The sequence below is a fragment of the Myotis nattereri genome, assembly GCF_964212035.1.
Source record: "Myotis nattereri genome assembly, chromosome: 1".
Lineage (NCBI taxonomy): Eukaryota > Metazoa > Chordata > Mammalia > Chiroptera > Vespertilionidae > Myotis > Myotis nattereri.
In genome coordinates this window covers 24,360,312-24,384,370 of record NC_138075.1, presented here as the reverse complement: position 1 = coordinate 24,384,370, position 24,059 = coordinate 24,360,312, and the positions used below count along the sequence as shown (strand labels likewise).

General features: G+C 38.7%; 1 protein-coding gene across 1 annotated transcript; it reads left to right on the top strand.

Annotated features, from left to right (window-relative positions):
- Positions 1-1,115: 1,115 nt before the first annotated feature.
- On the top strand, positions 1,116-23,490 carry DNAL1 (dynein axonemal light chain 1). Its single transcript, XM_081110652.1, has 8 exons — positions 1,116-1,181; positions 7,898-7,936; positions 9,738-9,847; positions 11,086-11,141; positions 14,866-14,921; positions 18,698-18,824; positions 20,502-20,642; positions 22,924-23,490. The coding sequence occupies exons 1-8, from the start codon at positions 1,179-1,181 to the stop codon at positions 22,962-22,964; spliced, it is 573 nt and encodes a 190-aa protein (XP_080966778.1). The 5' UTR covers positions 1,116-1,178; the 3' UTR covers positions 22,965-23,490.
- Positions 23,491-24,059: the final 569 nt, after the last annotated feature.

Here is a 24,059-nt window from a genome sequence, read left to right as displayed (position 1 = left end):
GGTTGTGGTTTGTGCTGATGGGTCGGTACCAGGGCAGGGGTCATAGTCAATGAACTGGTCCAGACGTCAGCCATGGCATCGCTTGTCTGGTTTTGCTGCTTTTCTAGGCCTGGAGCTGAAACACAACTGAGGCCTCGATGTTACCGCCAGATGTTACCTTCATGCTAGAGCCCGTCTGGGAGTCAAAGGGGGCCACGCTTCCAATCCTCGTTCCTCCTCTAAGGGAGTCTACTGCATAACTAGTGACATGCCAGGGGAGGAAGGGTCAGGGGAGGGCCCGAATGGAAATGGCATGACCTGCAATATGGAAAGGTCAGGGGGTCTAAACTGAAAGAAAGGTTACCCCCGGGGGCAAGGTCCTTGTTTTAGCAGTTTTGCCTGTTGCTAGGTACCCGGGGCTTTCCACACTGGTGACCTTCTGTACCTGGCCCATCGTCCTTGCTCTGCTCATGTCTAACTGTCTACACACAAGAACAAAGTTGGATATGTCATAAATATACATTTTTATTTTCTCCAGTAAAATTTTTACTTTTTCCTAGTTTTAGAAATGTGATTGTTACGTCTTTGAAAATGAAATTTATTTCTTATTCTAAAATTTAAAACATCCACATTATACAGCATAATCCAAGTGAAACCTAAATGCTATGTTTTCAGCCGCCTCTGGCACCCAGGAGGAAGGTAACTGAAGAAATTCGGCCGAGTTTAGCTTCGTGTACCCTCAGTGGGAGGGAACGCCAGGTTCCCTGCAGCAGGTCGTCCAGAGAAGGTCAGGAAGGGCAATTCGCAGGGGAAGCGAGCTTTACAAATCCTTTTATGGGCAGGGCAATGGTTATAGGGAGGTTTCGCAGTTTTAAACTTGCGGCGGGTACGTCGGCTGCAGATTAGCGGCAACTGCTTTCCCTGGGAAAAGCACATCCCGACCACCGGGCGCGGTTCAGCTCCCGAGCCCTGCGCGGCACAGGCAGTGGCCCTGCAGCTACTGGGGAGCCACGGGCAGCGGGGCCGGAGGACCCGGGCGGCCGCCCCGCCGTCCCACAATGCCCCGCTCCAGCCACCTGAGGGCGGAGAGAAAGGACAGCGGCGGGGGTAGGGATCCACGGCGAACTCCGAGAAGTGCGCACGCGCACTGACCTCGGCGGGCCCTAGCAACCAGAGCAGTGACAGTAGCAACCGCCGGAATGGTGAGTCTCTTCCAGGCCTGGTAGTCAAGCCGAGAAGAGATTGGCAGTGGGAAAGGGTGATTGTAGAGTGGTGAGGGTTGGGAGGGCGGAGGGTGTCCTTGAACAGCGGAAGGGAGCCCGGGAGCGGATGCTGGCTCCTTGGAGTCAGAGGCCTGGGGCGAAGGAGAAGCTGGGTGGTCGGGGGTGACGGGGCTTGGACGGATTAGAGATTGGGTTAATAGGGAGGGACCCTGGCAAAGAGAAGGGAAGGCAAAGAGCAGGAAATTCTCGAAGAAGAGGGGCTTGGGGTGGGAACGGTGATGGAAGGGAGTGGGTGAATGAGGGTATCTTTTACAAAGAAGTAACTCCCCCCTCCCCCGCTAGGGAGATGGAGTGGGGGAGCTGGCTACGAGAGTGATGCATGTCACACCATTGCGGCAGTATTTAAACCTGTGATGTGCGCAGGTTGCCCTGAATGACTGTGAGTGCAGTTAATAGGTAGCGTTGTGAAACCCAGCCTGATAGAATGCATTAGGGTACTGTTTCTCAACTGTCAGTGTGCGTATGTATGATTTTAGTGGGCCCAAATACTATAAGCTTGTTGGAATCCAGATTATGCATTTTTAATATGATGGGGGAGGTTCAGGCAGGTGCATTTTGACAGTGCACCTCAGGTTATTCTAAAATTGGAGTGGGCCCCACCACACTTTGAGAAATACTGCCTTAGCTTTGAAATCTGTCATCTGTTTATCCAGTGAAAACCGTTATGAAGTAATGGCTTGACCTAGTGATGCTCCTCAGTTCCTACTTAAAATGTGCTCTGTCTTGCTTGCATGCTTGGCAGTTCCCACTAGTAGCGTGAAGAGGGATGTTGTTGGTTGGTTATAGACCCAGCCAAAGGTGTTCAGCAAAGGATGTGATTGGCTGGCTGGGATGGAGATGTTTATGAAGAATAAGTATAATTCGTTGTCTTCATTATGTGATTCCAATGCTACATAGGTGGGCAGAAACTGAGCCCAAGAAATGGAAATGATGAGGAAGCCATTCATGCCCACCCGCAACCATGAGATTAAACACCACTCTTTTTAAAGTAGTCCCCGTCCCTTCCTTACTTTATTCCACAGGCATTTAGCTAAAACCACTGCCAAGGGAAGGAAAAAGTTCTGGAACCTAGGTTTATATTCAGGCAAAGAAACAATAAGCTCTAAATCCCACAAGCATGAACCATAAGAATTATTGCAAATCTCCAAATAAAGAGTCAGAACCAGTAATTAGATGAAGTTAGCTGAGGCTGTAAACTGTTAGTTCTGGTCCCCTCAGAAATACAGGCCCACATAATGTGTTATTTACTTATAAAGGACTTTCCTTACATATTTTTTTATTGATTGATTTTGAGAAAGGGAGAGAGAGAGAAAGAAACATCTATTTGTTGTTCCCCCCATTTATGCATTTATTGGCTGATTCCTGAATGTTCTCTGACCTGGGATCCAACTGCAACGTTGGTGTATTGGGACCACACTTTAACCAACTGAACCATCTGACCAGGGCCTCACATAATCGTTTGTTTGTTTTTTAATTAAAAAAAAATTAGCTTCCAGTGTCTTAAAAAAGGATATTTCACAAGACTGAGATTTCTGGCTTCTTTGAAAAATCAGAAATACTATATTCCACCATAAGACATTTTTTTTTACATTTTTATATTATTGAAAATGTTTTACTGTCGTATAATTGGCAGCATCTTTTCTTAATGGCACATAAAATAAGGATGTTGCTTTCATTAAGGGAGTTTTCATGTTTGAAGAAATGTGATGTTAGGGTAATTCTTGTCCCAAGTCCCCCCTGTCAACAGTTTTCTAGAGCCAAGTAGGGGCTCTTTACCTGGCTAGCTTTATCCATTAATGATGTTCCATTGGTTCTTTAGGCATTTCAGTTTTTGATTCCTTCCCTCTAGAGAGGAACTTGTGACCTTCTGAGATCAGACATGATTGGGTGTGTTCAGGATGGTATGGCCTTAGACCAGTGGTTCTCAACCTGTGGGTCGCAACCCCTTTGGGGGTCGAACGACCCTTTCACAGGGGTCACCTAAGACCATCGGAAAACACATATATAATTACATATTGGGTTTTTTGATTAATCATTATGCTTTAATTATGTTCAATTTGTAACAATGAAATTGAGGGTCACCACAACATAAGGAACTGTATTAAAGGGTCGCAGCATTAGGAAGGTTGAGGACCACTGCCTTAGAATTAATGACCTTATAAACCAATTTATAGATAGTTAGATTGCTTCCAACTTGAAAGTGTTCTTATGTGTCTTTTTATGGACCCATGCAAGGATTTCTCTCGGAAATATACTGGTAGTGGGATTGCAGAGTCGTAGGGTCTATGCAGATTTAATTTACCTACACACTGTCAGACTGCTTTCCAGATTGGCTTTACTAGTTTTTGCTTCTCTCTACATTGTCACCAACTTTCTAACTTTTGCCAGTCTGAGGATGTTTTTTTAGCATTCCATTGTTTTATTCTGCATTTCTCCAATTCTTAATGAGTTTGAATACCTTATGATATTCTTATTAGTCATCTGGATTTCAGTTTCTGTGCATATTCTGTTTATGTTTTTTGCCAACTTTTCCATATTTCTTTTGGTTCTGAATTTTAGGAGTTCCTTATATATCTAGATATCAGCCCTTTGTTGGATTTACATTGAAAATATCTTCTCCCAGTTTTTTGTTTACATTGTCAACAGTGTTCACTTGCTGAACTCCATTTGTTCTAATATTTGTGAGTTTATTCTATATGATTTCTATATAGATGACCATCTGCACAAAGTGAGTTTTGTTTCCTACTTTTAACCATTGCAGTTTGTATTTCTCTTTATTATAACATTTTAAAGATCTCTTGTATCATGTTAAATAGTAGCAGTGATAGTAGACATCCTTGATGTGTTTGGGATCTTAAAGAGAATACTTTTAATGTTACCATTCCAGTCTGGCTCACCTTACCTACCTCATTTAAAACAAACACCCTCCACATACATATACACAGATCCTAATATCCTTTACCAAGCTCAGCTTTTTCTCTTTCTTTAGCAATTGTCATCTTCTAATATAGTGTATAATTTCTTTATTTTCAAAATTGTATTACCATTTATCTCCTGCTAATAGTTCTATGAAGGCAGAGATCTTTGTTTTATCTTTTTTTTAAAATATATTTTATTGATTTTTTACAGAGAGGAAGGGAGAGAGAGAGTTAGAAACATCGATGAGAGAGAAACATCGATCAGCTGCCTCCTGCACATCTCCTACTGGGGATATGCCCGCAACCCAGGTACATGCCCTTGACCGGAATCGAACCTGGGACCTTTCAGTCTGCAGGCCGACGCTCTATCCACTGAGCCAAACCGGTTTCGGCGTCTTTTGATATATACTAGGTATGTAGAAGAATGTTTGGTATATGGTAGATGCTCAATGAATATTTGCTGAAATGAATGAATTTCTCCATTAAGTATGGTGCTTATTATAGCTTTTTGGTATGTAGCTTTTCTTTTATTTTTTAAATCCTTTCCTGAGGATATGTTTTTATTGATTTTAGAAAGAAAGAAAGGGGAGGGGGGGAGAGATAGAAACATCATGTGTGCGAGAAACATCGATTGGTTGGCTCCCATACACATGACTGGGGATTGATCCCGAAACCTAAGTATGCGCCCTGACCAAGAATTGGTCCCACAACCCTTTTGATGTATGGGATGATGCTGCAATCAGCTGAGCCACTTGGGAGCCCTTTAACTCTTAAATGAGAGCTTTTAATATCAAATGTAGACTTTATGGGCCCTGGCCAGGTTTTTCAGTTGGTTTAAATGTTGTCCCCATATGCCAAGGTTGCGAGTTAGATGCCTGGTCAGGGCACATACAAGAATCAACCAATGATGCATAAATAAGTAGAACAACAAATTGATCTCTCTCTCTCTCTCTCTCTCTCTCTCTCTCTCCTTCCTTCCCTCCCTCTCTCTTTTCCTTTCTCTCTAAAACCAAGAAATAAATTTTTAAAATTAAAAAATGTAGAACTTTATCAAGTGCTTTTCTCCACTTGTTGAAATAAATGTGATTTCCCCCCTTTTAATCCAATAATAAATGATTTACATTTATAATTTTTTCTGTTGTTAAACAATCCTTATGCTCCTGGGATAAACTTTTCTTTATCATGTTCATTATACATCATTGGCTTTGGAGACCTATTATCATATCTAGGCTTTTCAAATCTGTGTTGAGAAATGAAGAGGGCTCCTTATCTCGTTATATCATCAAGTTATTCTAGCCTCTTAAATACGTTGGCAGCTTTCCCTCTTTTTCTGGTTCCTGGAACAACTTGTATAACAGGGAATATCTGTTCCTTGAAAGCTTGGTAGAACTCATTTGTAAAATTAGGCTTGGAGCTTTAGGGGAGGAGGATGAGGGTAAATCTCTTCAATTTTCTGTTTAATGATTTAAATAGTTATTGGTCTGATTCTTCTTGTGACAGTTCTGGCACTTTTCTGTTGTTTTTTTTTGTTTGTTTTTAGAAATGTATACTTGGCCTAGCTTTTCAAACTTATTACCATGTATTTGCTTATCATATTTTATTTTAAAATCCCTGTGGTATCTGTATTATTTCCCCTTATTTAGTTTATATTTTTAACTTGTCTCTCTCTCTCTCTTTTTTTTAAATCCTCACTCAAGTATATTTTTACCATTGATTTTTTAGAGAGAGTGGAAGGGAGAGGGAAATACAGAGAGAAACACTGATGTGAGAGAGACTCATCAATTGGTTGCCTCCCACATGCCCCCAACCAGGGCCGGGAGCCTGCCACCGAGGTAGGTGCCCTTGAGTGGAATTGAACCCAGGACCCTTCAGTCCAAAGGCCGATGCTCTATCCATTGAGCCAAACTGGCTAGGGCTATCTCTCGTTTTTGATCAATCAGGCTTGCCAGAGATTTAAGAACTAACTTTTAGTTTTATTAATCTTTTCCCCGCTGCTCTGTTTCTCATTGACTTCTTCCTTTGCATTTCCTATGCCTTTTTTGGGTTTATAATGATGTACTTTTTCAAATATCTTGAATGCTTAGCTTATTTGTTTTCTATCTTTTGTTCTCTCTTCTTTTAAAATAAATGTATTTGAGGCTGTAAGTTTCGTTTTACGTGTTATATGTATTTCTCATATTTTTACTTGTCTTTTATTTTATTATTTTACTTTAATTTTTTAACCCAAGAGTGATTTATTAGTATGCCCTTATTTTCTAGACATAATGCTATATACTTTTAAAACTTTCCCTTTGTTTTTGTTTAAGATTCTCCCTCTCTCTCTCTCCCTCTCCCTCTCTCTCTCTCTCTCTCTCTCTCTCTCTCTCTCTCTCCCCCCCCCCTCACTCTTACTGTGGTTCTCAACCTTCCTAATGCCGCGACCCTTTAATACAGTTCCTCATGTTGTGGTGACCCCCAACCATAAAATTATTTTTGTTGCTACTTCATAACTGTAATTTTGCTACTGTTATGAATCGTAATATAAATATCTGATATGCTATATGTGTTTTCCGATGGTCGCGACCCACAGGTTGAGAACCGCCACTTTAATATGTTTTTATTAATTTCAGAGAGGAAGGGAGAGGGTGAGGATCACTGATTGGCTGCCTCCTGCCTGCCCCACCCTGGGGATTGAGCCTACAACCCGGGCATGTGCCCTGACTGGGAATCGAACCCTGGCCTCCTGGTTCATGGGTCAACACTCAGCCAGTGAGCCACGCTGGCAGGGCTCTCTTTCTTTTTTTAAAAGAACTCTAGCAGTAATTCAATGGATGTCTTCCTTTCTCATCTTTAAAGTTTTAAATATCATAATAAATGGAATCTAAGGTATTATTGATTATTAAGTGCGACATTATTTTATGTTCTGCTAAGAAAGAAAAATAAATTAGAATTGAACTATAACAAATAATTTCTTATCACTTAGAATTTTTATTTTGTACTTATTGGCAGAGTTCTTTTAAATGTATTTGGGCATATAGACTTTTATTATATGTCATCCTTTGCAAGCATAAAAAGGAATCTATGTATATGAGATAAAATGGTTCTTGTTTTTCTAAAACTTCACCACTGGCACCTGGCCACGACAATTGTAAATTGTTCCTGGTTAGAAGATGCATCCGAATTTCAAAGATGTTAACATGTGAAAGAAGATGTAGATCTTAGAATCAATGAAATGACATATTTTAATATCAAGCTTTGAAATCTATATATTTTTTGAAAACCAAGTGGGAGTTATGTAAATGGACATTACATCTTGATTCCCTTAGTTTCTCAGAGAGATATTTAAATCTTTCTGATTTGAGAAAATTGAAAAACTCTTTGCATATAAAGTCTCAAAGAAACAAGTTAATTTTTTAAATGGTAGATACAAAGACTAGTAATTATCGCATGAAAAATTAACAGATTAGCCCCATCCGGTTTGGCTCAGTGGATGGAGCATTGCCCTGCGGACTGAAGGGTCCCAGGTTTGACTCAGGTCAGGGGCATGTACCTGGGTTGCGGGTACATCCCCAGTGGGAGGTGTGCGGGAGGCGGCTGATCGATGTTTCTCTCTCATCGATGTTTCTAACTCTCTATCCCTCTCCCTTCCTCTCTGTAAAAACTCAATAAAATATATATTTTTTAAAATTAACAGATTACACCAATAAAGACAGCCTTGTTTTTCCTTCTCTTTTTAAGGCAAAAGCAACAACAATCAAAGAAGCCCTCGCCAGATGGGTGAGTATATGAGTTTTTAACTTCTTTTAGAAACCATGCAAGGAGAATTTTTAGATAGTTATTTAAATCTGACCTTTCAGTAAAAGGGACCTTTGTGGTATTGGAACTACTTAGTTATGTTGACTGTGGTGGTGGGTACATGAACCCACATAGGTGATAAAAATGTGCAGAACTTAATGCACCCATACAAACACAGTCACACCATATATATAAATGAGTACCTGTAAAATTGGGAAAATCTGATTTAAATCAGTGGATTGTATCAATATAAATATTCTGGTTGTGATATACTTAGAAAATATTATTAGGCAGCATATATTGGTAATTAAATTTTAATTTTGTATACTTAGTACCAAAATTAAACTCTAAGGTATAACTTAGTAGTAAATTACTGCAGAGTAAATAGTTGTGACCTCAGCTGTGCTGTAAAGAGAATATCTTCCAAAATTCTTGATATTTTGGGGTTCTAATTCAGACTGAATTATGTATAAAAACAGAAAGATGAAATGACAAAGAAAACAGTTGATCTTATGTAGGTCTGAACCTGATATTTAAGGAAACGTTATTTAGAGACAATGAATTCTTCCCAGGAAGATGTTTTTGTTGTTGTGTTTGCTTTTATTAATTGATAGGCTCTTAAAGGATCTATAATAATCAAAGCATAATATGCTAATTAGACTGGATAGCCAAACGACCTTCCCGACGTCCTTCTGGACGTCCTTCCAGACAACCTTCTGGACGAAGCCAGGGCTTTGAGGGCCATGGCAAGCCACCACAGCTGTGCGGGCCAAGCCTCTTACACGAATTTCATGTATTGGGCCTCTAGTTTTAAATATTACAGAAATTAGTTATTTTCTTTCCTCTTTTTTCCCCTTTGGTTCAGATCTAACAATGAATTACTTCAGTTTTCCATGTAGAACCTTGATTATCAGAGTCAACAGTAAAGGTCAATAAGTGAACTATAAAGAATGCACAGAATTGCCCTGGCTGGTTTGGCTCTGTATAGGCAGCAGTTCTCAACCTGTGGGTCGCGACCCCTTTGGGGTTCACAGGGGTTGCCTAAGACCATCCTGCATATCAGATATTTACATTACGATTCATAACAGTAGCAACATTACAGTTATGAAGTAGCAATGAAAATAATTTTATGGTTGGGTCACAACATGAGGAACTGTATTTAAGGGGCCAGAAGGTTGAGAACCACTGGTATAGAGTGTTGGCCCATGACTGAAGGGTCCCAGGTTTGATTCCAGTCAAGGGCACGTACTTACCTCGATTGTAGGGTTGGCCCTGGTCGGCTGTGCGGGAGGCAACCAGTCTATGTGTTTCTCTCACATTGATGTTTCTCTCTCTCTGTCACTCCCTCTACTCTCCCTAAAAATCAATGGAAAAAATATCCTCAAATGAGAATTAACAACATCAAAAAATTAAGAATGCACAGAATTGCCCTGGCCAGTTTGGCTCAGTGAATAGAGCATCGGCCTGTGGATTGAAGGGTCCTGGGTTAGATTCAGGTCAGGGCACATGCCCGGGTTGTGGGCTCGATCTCCAGTGGGATGTGTGTGGGAGGCAGCCAATCAATGATTCTCTCTCATCATTGATGTTTCTGTCTCACTCTTTCTCTCTCCTCCTCTCTGAATTCAATAAAAATAATAGTTAGGAAAAAAAAGGAATGCACAGAACTACTAATTTCTAATAATTGTTTTGAAATAAAGATAGAAAAGCCTTGGGAAATTCTAGCCTCCTTTAACTCCACATTACAATCAGGGATCATTTTTTTCCAAATTAATTTTTATCACAGGAAGAGAAAACCAGTCAGAAGCCATCTGAGGCCAAGGAGGTAAAGCTTTATGCCCAGATCCCTCCTATAGAGAAGATGGATGCGTCCTTGTCCATGCTTGCTAATTGCGAGTAAGTTCTCGTCTTTATTCATCCTTCTGGTTGTCTGGACAATTAAAGAATTATTCCCCACCATATTCCCAAGTTTAAGGAACTCAGTTTTCCATTAGTACTTCTCGGGAAAGGGGGATGACTAGAAAATATGCAGATTTGATCAGTAATTTACACTGTACAGTCATTGACTTTGCTGTATCAAGTAAAAAAATGAATAATTCCTCTTCAAGTCAAATCAGAAAGGATATGATCACATGTTTAGAGTCAAACTTTTTGGGTTTTAAATTTGGCTGTGCCACTTTCTGGCTATGGAATATTAGGCAAATTGTCTCATATCTTTGTACCTCAGTCTCTCAAAATATGGATACTAATATTTCACAAGATTGTTGTAATGGTTAAAATAGTTAATGCATATAAAATACTTAGAAGAATAACAGGCATGCATTAAATATTCAATAAAATTAGTTTTTATTATATTTTTGCATGAAATTTACTAAGATATTAAAAACATTTTGTCAATCAAGGAAGACTAAGAATTGTATATATTCTCCCTTTAAAAATTTATCTTTATATAATTAAAGTATGTATAGAAAAAATCTAAATAAATATATATGAGCTATTAAAAATTCCTTGAACTAAGTGATCTGGGGGAATGTGTGGGGTGGTTAGGATTACATATGACTTCTTACAATATACATTTCTGAAAGATTTAACACATGAGAAAATAAAATGTATTGTTCTGTTAGATGGTTTTAAAACTTAACTACATATCATGGACATATCAAGTTGGTGTCAATAGCCCAGTGTCATTTGTTTTCATGACAGTATAGTAATCCTCAGTTGATGGATGTTTATAGATTTCCCCCCATTTTTTTGCTATCATAATATAATCAATAACCTAATTCATAGAACTTTTGGTATTTGCATTAGTATTTCAATGCAATGTATTCCTAGAAATGAATTACTATGTCAAAGAATACATGCATTAAAATATTTAATAGATAACACCAAATTGCACTCAAAGAGGTTTTTTTAAATTTCCTACAATGAGTCTATGTTAACTTTTGTAATCAGAAAAAACTATGAAGATTTTAAAATGAAGGAATATATGCCATTTCTGAAGGGGATAAAAGAATTCACTGACAAAAGGAAGTATGACTTAAATATCATCTTTTATGGGCACTAGAGAAATAATCTCTGATATACTATTTACAATTTTTTCATATTAATTCAAGTTTTCCTTTGTTCTTTTTAAGGAAGCTTTCACTGTCGACGAACTGCATTGAAAAAATTGCCAACCTGAACGGCTTAAGTAAGCGATCCACAATAGCAGATGGTTCTTGGATTTTCTAGTTATTGGAATAAACATTCCAGAGACACTACGTAATCCCAGAAGCCGGCACCTGTTTTAACCACAGTAATTGTCAGATGACAGAGAGACTATATAAATCATTTGTCTTAAATTTGATTATCCAAAGAAAATTACAGATATATGAGACCTGAACATTTTAAATATATTTTAAAGCTAAGGGTTTGAATTGAGATATCTTAAATTTAAAAATCAGATTTTTTGTTATATTTTTTGTGTTCAGATTTGTCTTATGTTTCATACTGGTTATATTTAACTTTTAATTTCTCATCCTCCCTGTTTTTCCTGTGCTTCTTAAATTTGTTAATGACATTATCACCTACCAAGCTGCCAAGGCCTCTGACGCTGGTGCTAGTTTCCCATGGCTGCTGGAACTTGATGGCTTAAGATAACAGACATTTATTCCCTCCCAGTTCTGGAAGCCAGAGTCTGAAATCAGTTTCACTGGCCAAAGTCGAGGTTTTGTCAGCCCCACTCCCTACGGAGGCTTCAGCGGAGAACCTGTTCCTTGCCTCTGCTCAATTCTGAGGGCTGCACATTCCTTGAACTACATCACTCCAGTCTCTGCCTCAGTGGTCATATTGCATTCTGTCTTTTTTTGTCTGTGTCTAGTTTTTCTCTTTTGAGTTTACTTGTGATTGCATTTAGGGAACACCTGGATAATTGAAGATACTTACCTTAAGATTCCTAGCTTATTCACTAGTGAAGAAACAAACATTAAAACAAGATATTAATATTTTGCCTATCAAGTTGGCAATGACTTGTTTATTTATTTATTTATTTTAATATATATATTTTATTGATTTCAGAGAGGAAGGGAAAGGGAGAGAGAGATAGAAACATCAATGATGAGAGGGAATCATTGATTGGCTGCCTCCTGTACGCCTCCTACTGAGGATCAAGCCCACAACCCAGGCATGTGCCCTTGACTGGAATCAAACCCGGGACCTTCAGTCTGCAGGCCGACAATCTGTCCACTGAGCCAAACCGACTAAGGTGTCAATGACTTTTAGAAAGTATAATACTTACCTGGCCAGCATGGTTCAGTAGTTGAGCATGGTTGACCTATGAACCAGGAGGTCATGGTTTGATTCCCAGTCAGGGCACATGCCTGGGTTGCGGGCTTGATCCCCAGTGTAGGGTGTGCAGGAGGCAGCCAATCAATGATTCTCTCTCATCATTGATGTTTCTATCTCTTCCTCTCCCTACCTCTCTGAAATCAATAAAAAAATATTTTAAAAAATGATTAATAAAATATTATTCTTGCCCCCAAGGAGTTCATTATCTAAAGGGACAGAACATATTCCTCACTATGAAAATGACTAATATTTCTTGAGCTTTTATATGTACCAGGCACTATTCTAAGTCCTTTATATACACTAACTCATTTTATTATTCACAATAGTGCCCTTGCTGGTTTGGCTCAGTGGATAGAGCATTGGCCTGAGGACTAAAGGGTCCCAGGTTCAATTCTGATCAAGGGCATGTACCTTGATTGCAGGCTCTTCCCCAGCCCAGGCCCTGGTTGGGGCTCATGCAGGAGGCAACCAATTAATGTGTTTCTCTCACATCGATGTTTCTCTCTGTCTTTCCTTCTCTTCCACTCTCTCTAAAAATCAATGGAAAAATATCCTCTGGTGAGGATTAATACAATAGTTATGAAGTAGGTAATTATTATTATAATCCAAGACCGTCTTTTATAAATGTTTACAAAGAAAGAGTAATTAAATTAATTAAAACCAAAGTTTATATAACATATATACCTGATACACACACAGACACAAATACACCATTTATTGTGTACTTACCATGGATTAGGCAATAGGCTGAATGTTTTATTATATATATATATATATATATATATATATATATATATATATATATGATTTCAGAGAGGAAGGGAGAGGGAGAGAGAGATAGAAACGTCATTGATGACAGGAAATCATTGATTAGCTGTCTCCTGCACGCCCACACTGGGATCCAGCCCACAACTCGAGTATGTGCCCTGACTGAGATTCGAACCCTGACCTCCTGGTTCATAGGTTGATGCTCAACCACTCAGCCACACCAGTCGGGCTAGGCTGAATGTTTTAGACAATTATCTCAGTTCTTTTTTTTTAAAAAAATAATTTTTTTATTGATTTCACAGAGGAAGGGAGAGGGAGAGAGAGACAGAAACATCAATGATGAGAGCGAATCACTGATCGGCTGCGTCCTGTACGCCCCCCACCAGGGATCTAGCCCGCAACCTGGGCATGTGCCCTTGACCGGAATCGAACCTGGGACCCTTCAGTCCACAGGCCAATGCTCTATCCACTGAACAAAACCAGCTAGGGCTACCTCAGTTCTTATATGCTTATAAAATAGATACTGTATTTCTTTATTTTACATAATAAAACTGAGATTCAAAGAGGTTTGGTTGCTTTCCTAGAAAGTTGGGATTTGAACTCAGTTAATTGGTTTTGTATTCTTAACTATCAATTTATGGATGTTATAGAACAGTGCCATCCAATAGAACTGTCTGCACATTCCCAAAACAGTTGCCACTACCCTTACACAGCTAGTGTGACTGAGAAACTGAATTTTAATTTTATTTATTTTTAATTAAGTTAAATAGCCATGTGACTAGTAGTTACCATATTGGACAGTGTAGTTATTGAAGTTTAAGTTGTGAAAACTAAATGTATAATTTATGCATAAGTAATCAAGTAGTTTTTTTTAGAACAAATGAGATTTCCTGTGTTTTACTAGAAATCTTTTTTTAATTTTGAAAATAATACATGTACGTGGTTTTATGTAAATAGTTCAAAAGAAGTCTTCTTCTGACCATATACTCTCAGTTCCTCCCCCACAGCAACCACTGTTTCTTCTTCCTTTTTTCTATTTCACAAATAATCTGTAGATACACAGATAGAAACATCCTTATAAAAAATACAAATAGGCATCTTTTAAACCAAATCACAATCTAATTATTTAAAAGACTGAAAGTAAAAGATTTAAAAAATACTAATTAATTTTATTTCTAATCCTTTGTGGAGTGAGGTGTACTATTCTTAAATATGTTTTCTATTATGAGTCCTCATACCATAAAAGATTTGAAGTATATACATGCTCTCAAATCTAAAGTTCAAATCTTCTTTGCTCTTATTTTATCCCTCTAATATTTTTATTAGCCATCAATTTAAGAGCATGCATTCTAAATAGCTAACAATTAAAAAAATTAATACTGGCGTGATGTGAAATCTCAGTTGTAGTGTTTACCTTATTTTCTTTTAAATATATTTTTATTGATTTCAGAGAGGAAGGAAGAGGGAGAGATAGAAACATCAGTGATGAGAAAGAATCATTGATTGGCCGCCTCCTGCGGCTACCTCCTGCACGCCCCCAACTGGGGATCGAGCCCCAAACCCAGGCATGTGGCTTGACCGGAATCGAACCTGGGACCCTTCAGTCCACAGGCCAATGCTCTATCAACTGAGCCGTACCGGCTAGGGCATGTTCACCTTATTTTCTACTTGATTACCACTTTTAATTAATACAGCCTTTCTTACTCTTATACAAATATATTTATTATATAAAATTTATTAAAGCTATAGTATACTAGATTTACAATTGTGTAATATGATTCTCATAAACAAAAAATTGCTTTTTTTCCTCCCTGCTACAGAAAACTTGAGGATATTGTCTTTAGGAAGAAACAACATAAAGAACTTAAATGGACTGGTAGGTTGCTATTTATTGCTTTACAAAAGCATATACTTCTTTCTTAGTATGAAAATAATACTTGTCCATTGCAGAAATTTTATAAAGTAGAAAAGTAACTTTAAAAAGTCCCAAAGCCCTGGCCAGTTTGGCTCAGTGGATAGAGTATCAGCCCTCGGACTGAAAGGTCACGGGTTCAATTCCCTGTCAAGGGCACATACCTCATGCGGGAGGCAACCAATTGATGTATCTCTCTCACATCGATCTTTCTCTTTCTCTCTCTCTCCCCCTCCCTTCCACTCTCTCTAAAAAATAATGGAGCCCAGCTAGTGTGGCTCAGTGGTTGAGCATTGACCTATGAACCGGGAGGTCAGGGTTCGGTTCCCAATCAGCGCACATGACCACTCTAATCTGTAAAACATGAGTGTTAAATTGAATGAAGGGGTCTATTGAAAACTACTGGTTGCATAACCCATGGACACAGACAATAGGGTGGTAAAGACCTGGGGGGGGGGGGGGGCGGGCAAGGAGGGCTGGAAGGGTCAATGGGGAGAAAAGAGGACATATGTAATACTTTCAAAAATAAAGATTTCAAATTTTAAAAAAAAGATTAAAAGATAAAATAAACCTGGAAAACTGACTATTAAGGTACATTATAAGCCCATTTGTATATATGCTCTGGCCTCTGCCTTTCTTTCGGATCTCATTTCATATTACTCTTCTTTCTAGCTGTAATCTCCAGCTACTGGCCTTCTTTCTCTTCCTGGAATATACCAAGTCCATTCCCACCTGAATTTTGTACTTGCTGTTCCCTCTGCCTAAAACACTCTTAGTTCCTATAGATTTCCACATTACTTGCTCCTTCTTAACTTTCACACTTCAGCTCAGATGTCACCTCCTCAAAAGTGACTCAGCTACCCTATATCTAATGTGGCAATAACTCTTGATACACACACACACACACACACACATACACACATACACACATACATACACACACTCACACATATAAATTACAGTCTGGAAAAAATTTTAAATTGATTTCAGAGAAGAAGGGAGAGGGGGAGAGAGATAGAAACATCAATGATAAGAGAGAATCATTGATCGGCTGCCTCCTGCACGTCCCCCACTGGGGATCGAGCCCACAACCTGGGCATGTGCCCTTGATCAGAATCAAACCCGGAACCCTTCAGTCCGCGGGCTGACGCTCTATCCACTGAGCAAAACCAGCTATGGCTACTGTCTGAAATTTTTATTGGTTTGTTCTTCTCCATCTTGTTCATCCCTCCCCCGCCGCCACCCCCGCCCTCTCTTTCTGTTGCTCGCACAGATCCTAATGAGCACATCAGTTTTGCTCATTAGTATTTGCCTTATGCTTAATACATGCAGCAGGCATTCTGTAAGCATTTCATGAGTGATTCAATATGTTTTATTACTAATTATAAAATCTATTAGGTTAAATTTTTAATTCTAAAAGTAATATATGTTCATTGTAAAAAACAAATCAAGCAATTTATAAGTATAGGAAATACACTATGAAAATCTTTTTTCTCCATACCTACTTCCCCAATTCCATGAGGTAACAAATAATATTGTTTTGTATACTTTAATATTTTTTCTGTGCAAATACAAATGGATATCTGTGTAAATGTGTATGCCTATGTGTTATATATTTTGTACTATTGATATACAGGGTTAATATATTTTTCTTCTGCTTTCTCACTCAATAGAGGGGTGGGCAAAAGTAGGTTATAATCATAAATAACACAATAATTAGTAATAATACACAAACTCTGTTTTGTGTACTCACAACTGTAAACCTACTTTTATATTAGTAATATTTTTTCATGTCAAAAGGTGACTATTGTAAATAAAGCTGCTATTAACATGAGTATTTAAATATCTTTTTGAAACCCTTTTTAAAATTCTTTAGGGTAAATGCCCACAAGAATTGCTGGATCATATATTTTTAATTTTTGGAGGACCTGCCAAACTGGTCCATAGCACCTGCAGCATTTTACATGCCCACCAACAGTGTGCAAGGATTCCAATTTCTCCATATCCTTGCCAACATTTCTTACTTTCTGTTTGTTTGATAGTAGCCATCCTAATGAGTGTGAGGTGGTCTTCCATTGTGCCAACCTCCTCATTTTACAGAGCAAGTCACTAAGAAATTATTTGTTTACTGGCAGAAGTGAACCAATTTGCTGAATGCTTGTTCACTCAATGCCCAGTTCTCCAAAGGGCCAGTTTATTGAATGACAGTTTTTACTGAATTGATTCAAACAAACTTAGCCAGGTTTCACTGATTATATTCACCAGATTGCTTCACCAAAATCTCATCTTTATTACTTACTTTTAATATATATAGAAAATTGTGTTTCTTGGAATGGTTTCACACCTTTTGAAATTTTCTTTAAGGTTTTGTTTAGTGCTGCTAATGTTATTGCAGCTGTTTCATCCAGTTTTTGGATTTGTCAGACCATCTTTGTAGAATGTCAGTTTCACATTTTAGGCACTGGTCACTTCTCAAGTTATCAAAATAGTAATCTAATTGAGCTGGCTAGCAAGTACTTATATTTAGGGAAATATAAAAGACAGTAGAATAGATTGAAGATGTACTGAAAGACAGAACCACATCCTGGGCATTCAACATCTGTACAACATTTATAAGTCAATGTGCCTTAAGAAATTCTCGTTCTACAAAGTAATATTCCCAGGTAAAGTCCCAAAATGTACTGAAATTTGGTAATGGCAAAAGAGCTGCATCCAAATGGCTGAAAACTAAGTAGAAGCTAAATTAGTACTTGGAGAACTGAACAAATCGGCTATATTAAAATTGAGCAAAAGTCCTCATCTGCACATATAAAAACAACACTAAGTGGCAGAACCCAGAACTGAGCCTAAATCTTCTAGGCAGCATTTAACCAGTATTTTTTCTGCTATCTCACACTTTTTAAGTTGGAGACATGAAATGGGTGCAGATGCACTGCAATGAAAATACAAGCAATAAAGTTTAAATTACATGAAAACGGATTTCCCTTCTGAAAGACATATATGATATACTAACTAGATCACTTTGGTGATTTAAGAGCGCCAGGATGGAAAGAATCACTACAGTCTGTCTGTGCCACCACTGACTGTATCTACCATTTAAGAGTCAGTATGGTCTAATTTTCTTACTATAATGGAAACTGAATTTTATACATGCAAAAAAGTGAATTAATGGAATGATAGTTGTATGAAAGATGGACAGATATTTGATAGGTAAAGGATAGTAAAATATTAATGGTAGAATTTGGGTAGTGGATATGGCGTCTACTGTAAAAATTCTTTTGACTTTTGTTATGTTTGAAAGTTTCCATAATAAATATTGGGAGGGGGGGTGGGAATCCTGAAATTTAGACCCAGCTCTACTACTTAATAACGTTGTGGTCTTAGAAAAAGCCCTTAAGCTCTGTATAATAGAAATAAATAACCTGCTTTTCTATCTTAAATGTTACAAGGATAAAATAATAAAATATATAGGCAAGTAATTTGAAAGCTATACTAGTCAATAAAAGTGATCAAATAGTGCTGTTATTTTCCCTGTTGGTGGTTTCAGTACCTTTTCTTAGTTCAGATCAGTTTGAAGAGAGGAAGAGAATGTTCTGCTTGGCTTTTTTAATGCCAAAAACTCCCACACAGCCTTCAGCTCTCCTGCCAGGGGACAGGTGGGTCTGGGTTCTCTTTATGTCTATAAGGAAGGAAAAAAAGCTTAAAAATAAGCATACATATAAAATTGCTTTCTTTTTCAGGAAGCCGTAGGGGACACATTAGAAGAACTATGGATATCCTACAATTTTATTGAGAAGTTGAAAGGAATCCATGTAATGAAGAAATTGAAGATTCTCTACATGTCTAATAACCAGGTGAAAGACTGGGGTAAGCTGAGGCTGGCTCTTTGCTAACTTCTACCTCCTATTTATAGAAAATAGCCCAATAGGGAACAAGGAACAAAAGGAGGACATTTATTTCTAACCACCGAGGGAAATAGCTAAATGCTTAAAATTTACATCTAAATATTTACTTAGAATGATTTTAATTGAATAGGTTCTGGTCCTATTAATCTTTAAAAATTTCAATTAATTGTCCAAAGCCTGGAAGAAATCAGTTTAAACTTAATAATTATTGTGTGGAAGGCTTATCTGACATCTATATTACTTTGCTTTTGTTTTTTAATATATTTTTATTGATTTCAGAGAGGAAGAGAGAGGGAGAGAGAAATAAAACATCAATGATGAGAGAGAATAATTTATTAGCTGCCTCGTGTATACGCCACATTGGGGATTGAGCCCGTAACTTAGGTATGTGCTCTGTCCAGGAATCGAACCATGACCTCCTAGTTCATAGGTCGCTGCTCAACCACTGAGCCATGCTGGCTGGGCGCTTTGCTTTTGCATTGTACATTATTTATTCAGTATTTACTAAAGCCCTATTGTGTGCATGAACTATAGGCCAGACTCTTGAGATACATAGTTGAATAGGACACTATCTCTGCCCTCAAGGAGTTCACAGTTTAGTGAAAAGGTTAGTTTATCTATACTAATAAAAGGGTAATATGCAAATTAGACTGGACATCTTCTGTATGTCCTTCTGGACAAAGCCACGGTGGCAGGGGCCAAGGCAGAGTGGTTAGGGGCAATCAGGAAGGCAGGGGAGAGCAGTTAGGGGCGATCAGGAAAGCAGGGGAGAGCAGTTAGGGGGCGATCAGGCCAGCAGGCAGAGGCGGCTGGGGTAATCAGGCAGGCAGGCAGGTGAGCGGTTAAAAGCCAATGATCCTGGATTGCGAGAGGGTGCAGGCCGGGCTGAGGGACACCCCCCCCCCCTTTTCCTCCTGTGCACGAATTTCATGCACTGGGCCTCTAGTAAGCTAATAATTGTAAAACTGTGATAAATTCTGCAGTAGAGGCTCCAATGAGTTGCTTTAAGAATTCAAAGATGAGAGAGGGGATAAGTATAGACAGTTTAGCTTAGCCCATAGTGATGCAATACAACATAGAGAAGACCTGTCACTGCTGAATGATTTGTTGGGGTTTTTTTTGTAGGTTTTTATTTTTATAATCCTTACCCAGGATATTCCTCCATTGACTTTTTTTAGGGAGAGTGGAAGAGAGAAACATCGATGTGAGAGAAACACATTGATTGGTTGCCTCCTGTACGAGCCCCAACCAGGGCCCGGAGTTGGGGCAGAGTCTGCACCCAAGGTACGTCCTCTTGACCAGAATTGAACCTGGAACCCTTTGGTTCACAGGCTGATGCTCTATCCACTGAGCCAAACCTGCGAGGGCTATTGATCCTTTTTATTGTAAATCCCATTTCTTCTTCTTATCCTAGCCTTAGGCCAGCATAAAGGTAGAAGAGGTATGTCTTCTTTTCCCCTCCCTTTCTGTAATGTTTTCAGAGAATCAGTCCACATGGTCTAACTACCCTTCCTTCCTTCAAAATCTTAAACGACAAATTGTCTTGAATAGTCACCACCAGTGATATTGGAATTCAACCCCGAAAGCATAGCAGTAAAACCTGCCATTTTAATGTGGGAGATGTTCTTTGTACCTGTAGCTGAATTTGTGAAGCTGGCAGAACTGCCCTGCCTGGAAGACCTGGTGTTCGTCGGCAATCCCCTGGAAGAGAAGCATTCAGCTGAGGGGAACTGGATTGAAGAGGCAACCAAGAGAGTGCCCAGACTGAAAAAGCTTGACGGTGGGTGTCTCTGAGCCAGCTTAGGGGCATTCATAGGCATAAGGGCTGAATTTATGACACGGAATCATGAAATGGAGCAAAACTGAAGGAAATGATAGGTTGGCTCTATTCCAAGGCCATTTTTGTCCACAGGAAATTTTATGGTCCAGGTTTGAGCCAGGGTGAAATGAAAAACTTTTAGGAAATTTAGACTGGTAGAAGATCATCTCTAGATCAAAAGCTTATAAAAAAAAGTTGGGCTTATTCTGAAATCACAGGCACTATTTTGCAGAATAATTAGACATAAGTGGTAAGTAAGTACTTTTTCACAATTGGTTAAAAATTGTAGTGTTCTCTTACCCTCTCCCCCACAAACACACACACAGGATCTAAGATAGGTGTCTCTGTCAGTGGATATCCTTAATTGACTGGGTTCTAATCCCAGTTCTACCACTTAATATCTTTTTTGTCATTGTGGGAGTTACTTAATTTCACCAAACAGTTTTTGTTTTTGAATCTAAAATCTGGAAATGATAATTTGTCACAGACCCCTTGGGGTCTCACCTCTTCCCAGTGGTGCTGCCAGGAACCCAGGTCAGGATTCCAGCTGCTCCAGAACCCAAAAACTTCCTTTTCTCTGCCAGCCAGGGAAATACCTTCCTAGGAAAACCTATATCTATTCGGAGGAACACCACTGTCCCTCCTTTTCCACATCATCCTGCATCTCCTCACAAACTCATCTTCTGAGTGATCTTCTTAGGCTTTTCAAAGACAAAAGCCAGTAAGTCTGACAGTCTTTCTGCCCCTGAAGCAATGATGCACAGAGCCCATGGCCTACCTGTTGTCTTCATCACCACATTCATACCGATATTCACAGTCCAAAACCAAAGGGCCTAGTTGTCTATGGTTGAGGTTTCCTTGTTCCTCAACCCTTCAGTCCCCTCTTCATCACCCCTGTTACTTTGCCATTCTGTCCTTCCTATTCTGTGCCTCTTTATCTCTCCCTCACCACTTCTATCTAAAGGTCAGTACTCAACCCTTTTATCCACCTCAGCTTACTATGGGGGTGGTTCTTTCCCCCCACCCCTCAATATTTTTTTATTGATTTCAGAGAATAAGGGGGAGGGAGAGAGAAAGAAACATCATGTTGCGAGAGGATCATCGATTGGCTGCCTTCTGCATGCCCACATTGGGGATCGAGCCCTGACCAGGGTCAAACTGGGACCTCCTGGTTCATAGGTCGATGCTCAACCACTGAGCCACACCAGCTGAGCTGGAATTAGTTCTTAATTAAGGATAAGGTTTAGATGGAAGGATAGTTGGGGAGGGCATTTCAAAATGGAAGAACTTTGTTAACCAGGAGTCCTGGGGTAAGAGTGTGCAAGATGAGTTTGGGAGACAGTGAGTTTATTAGTTTAGCTGGATTGGAAGGTGACTGGCTAAAGAATTATGATTAAGTAGTTGACTAGGTAAGATTATAGGCAGGTTTCAGATGCTGGAGCTCAGAAATTCCCTGGTCCAGCCAGTGAGAGCTTGCAGATGTGCTTTGTTTTCTGTACTTTGGTTCTCCCCCACCCCCAACTTATTACCAATGTTTAATATTTTGGGGAATAACATAAAAAATCAGATATACTGGATTGCATATTTTATTGTGAAAATGAGTATTTCTTTGTATTTAACATACAAAGTTTCAGTATATATAGGGCTTTATTTATTTATTTATTATTATATTTTTTATTTGGGGTACCCACTCTTAGCCAATCATGCTGGCTAAGATTGGAAACTGAGATTCAGATAGGAGTCTCTTGGCCAAGACCCACCATGTAGTTCAGTGCTGAAGCTAGTGGTGAGCTTTAGGCCCCTTGCACAGGCTCTCAAGGGCAGTGAGTGTGTATCTCTTCTCAACTCCACGTTGGGTGATGTCATGTTAGTAGCTCGGAATGGCCATGGTGGGAGTATTTACACCACAGGAAGTGGCAGCTGCTACAAATCACAGCTGGTTATTAAACATTTATCGGTACATAGTGCTTTATTTTTTATGCCTGGCATCTGTAGGCATTTTTATTTGCAACTCTGCATTTAGAGAGCCATATATTCATAAGTACTTATATTAATCCCTTTGAGAATTCTCCTGAGAGGCTTTTTGGATCATTTGAAATTAAGAGATTATTTTATGAAATTATTTTATTATGGCATACTTCACAGCATTTCAGAGCTTCTGAGGTTAACGGGAAAATATTTTCGTTTAGAATTTTAACAGTCTATTGAGAGTGACCAGAAATAATTTTCTTTTTCATTTTAGGTACCCCAGTAATTAAACAGGATGAGGAAGAAGAAAACTAACACCGTGTTTTCCACTTCGTGTTAACTTATTTAAATGTCATAAGAACAATAGATAAGTTTTGTATAATTGTCTGTTTTAAAGATTCTGTGTGGAGCGAAAGGTTCTTAAGATAAAACAAATCTATGATGTCTTTTTCTTTTTCTTAACCTATTCAATGTTCCCCGCTCCCCCCCCCCACCCCCCCACCCCCCGCAGATGGTAATACCAACTTTATATATTGTAGTCCTCTTTTTAGAAACTACAAATTTTCAGTTTTTTGTCTTCAGTCTCCATCTACTGAAACCTTTATAGACTGAACAATCATTTTTAACAAAAGAATAAATGTGGTTATTCATTCAATTTTTTTTTTAGGTCAGGCAGTGAAATATATACGCTTAACTTTTGAATCTGTAGACCATCTTTCCTAAAGATCCATCCCCTTACGACTCAGAAGCACAAATGTGTCATGCCTTTGGTTCCAAAGGCAGCACGGTGGCAGCAGCCGTAGAAGCAAAACTCCAAAGTCATAGTGAAAAAGCTGTGGTGAAAAAAATGAAAAATTAATATCTTGGAGGCCTTAGCGCCCATGTTATGTTTACTTACTTGGTTTTCAAAATATATGTACATTGTCAACTGGAATTTAGGTTGTGTGTACATGTGTGGCCACTCAGGTCACTGTGCATAGTCAGTCAGTCATTCCGTGAGCCAGGTCAGTGGTAAAGTGACTGTCGTTATTCCTTTGACTAGCGCTGTGGCCATGTTACCCATGTGGTCCTGATCTTAGGCACACTTTTGGGTAAATAGTTCTCTGTATGTTATATAAGGAAATATATATATAAGTGGTAGTTATATTTGGATGCCTAGTCTAAATCTTGGCCATTTATATATATTAAAATTTGCCCTAATAACTTTGATCTGTTGACCACCATGTTGGTAGAAATGATTGTTCTAAGGGTATAGAACTTAAAGACTAGATCTGGTACCTTTCAATAAATTAAATTTAGTATTTCAAAATATATTTTTAGAAAAGTTCTAAGTTAAACAGCTCTTAAAATGAATTATGTAAGTGGTATTGGAGGGAAAAGAGATGTTTCATTATGGGATCCCAGGAAAAT

Excerpts from the sequence above, each read along its gene's own strand:
- DNAL1 (XM_081110652.1), top strand. Across the intron at positions 9,848-11,085 it reads TCCATGCTTGCTAATTGCGA|GAAGCTTTCACTGTCGACGA; the intron begins GTAAGTTCTCGT and ends GTTCTTTTTAAG. Across the intron at positions 18,825-20,501 it reads TAACCAGGTGAAAGACTGGG|CTGAATTTGTGAAGCTGGCA; the intron begins GTAAGCTGAGGC and ends TTGTACCTGTAG.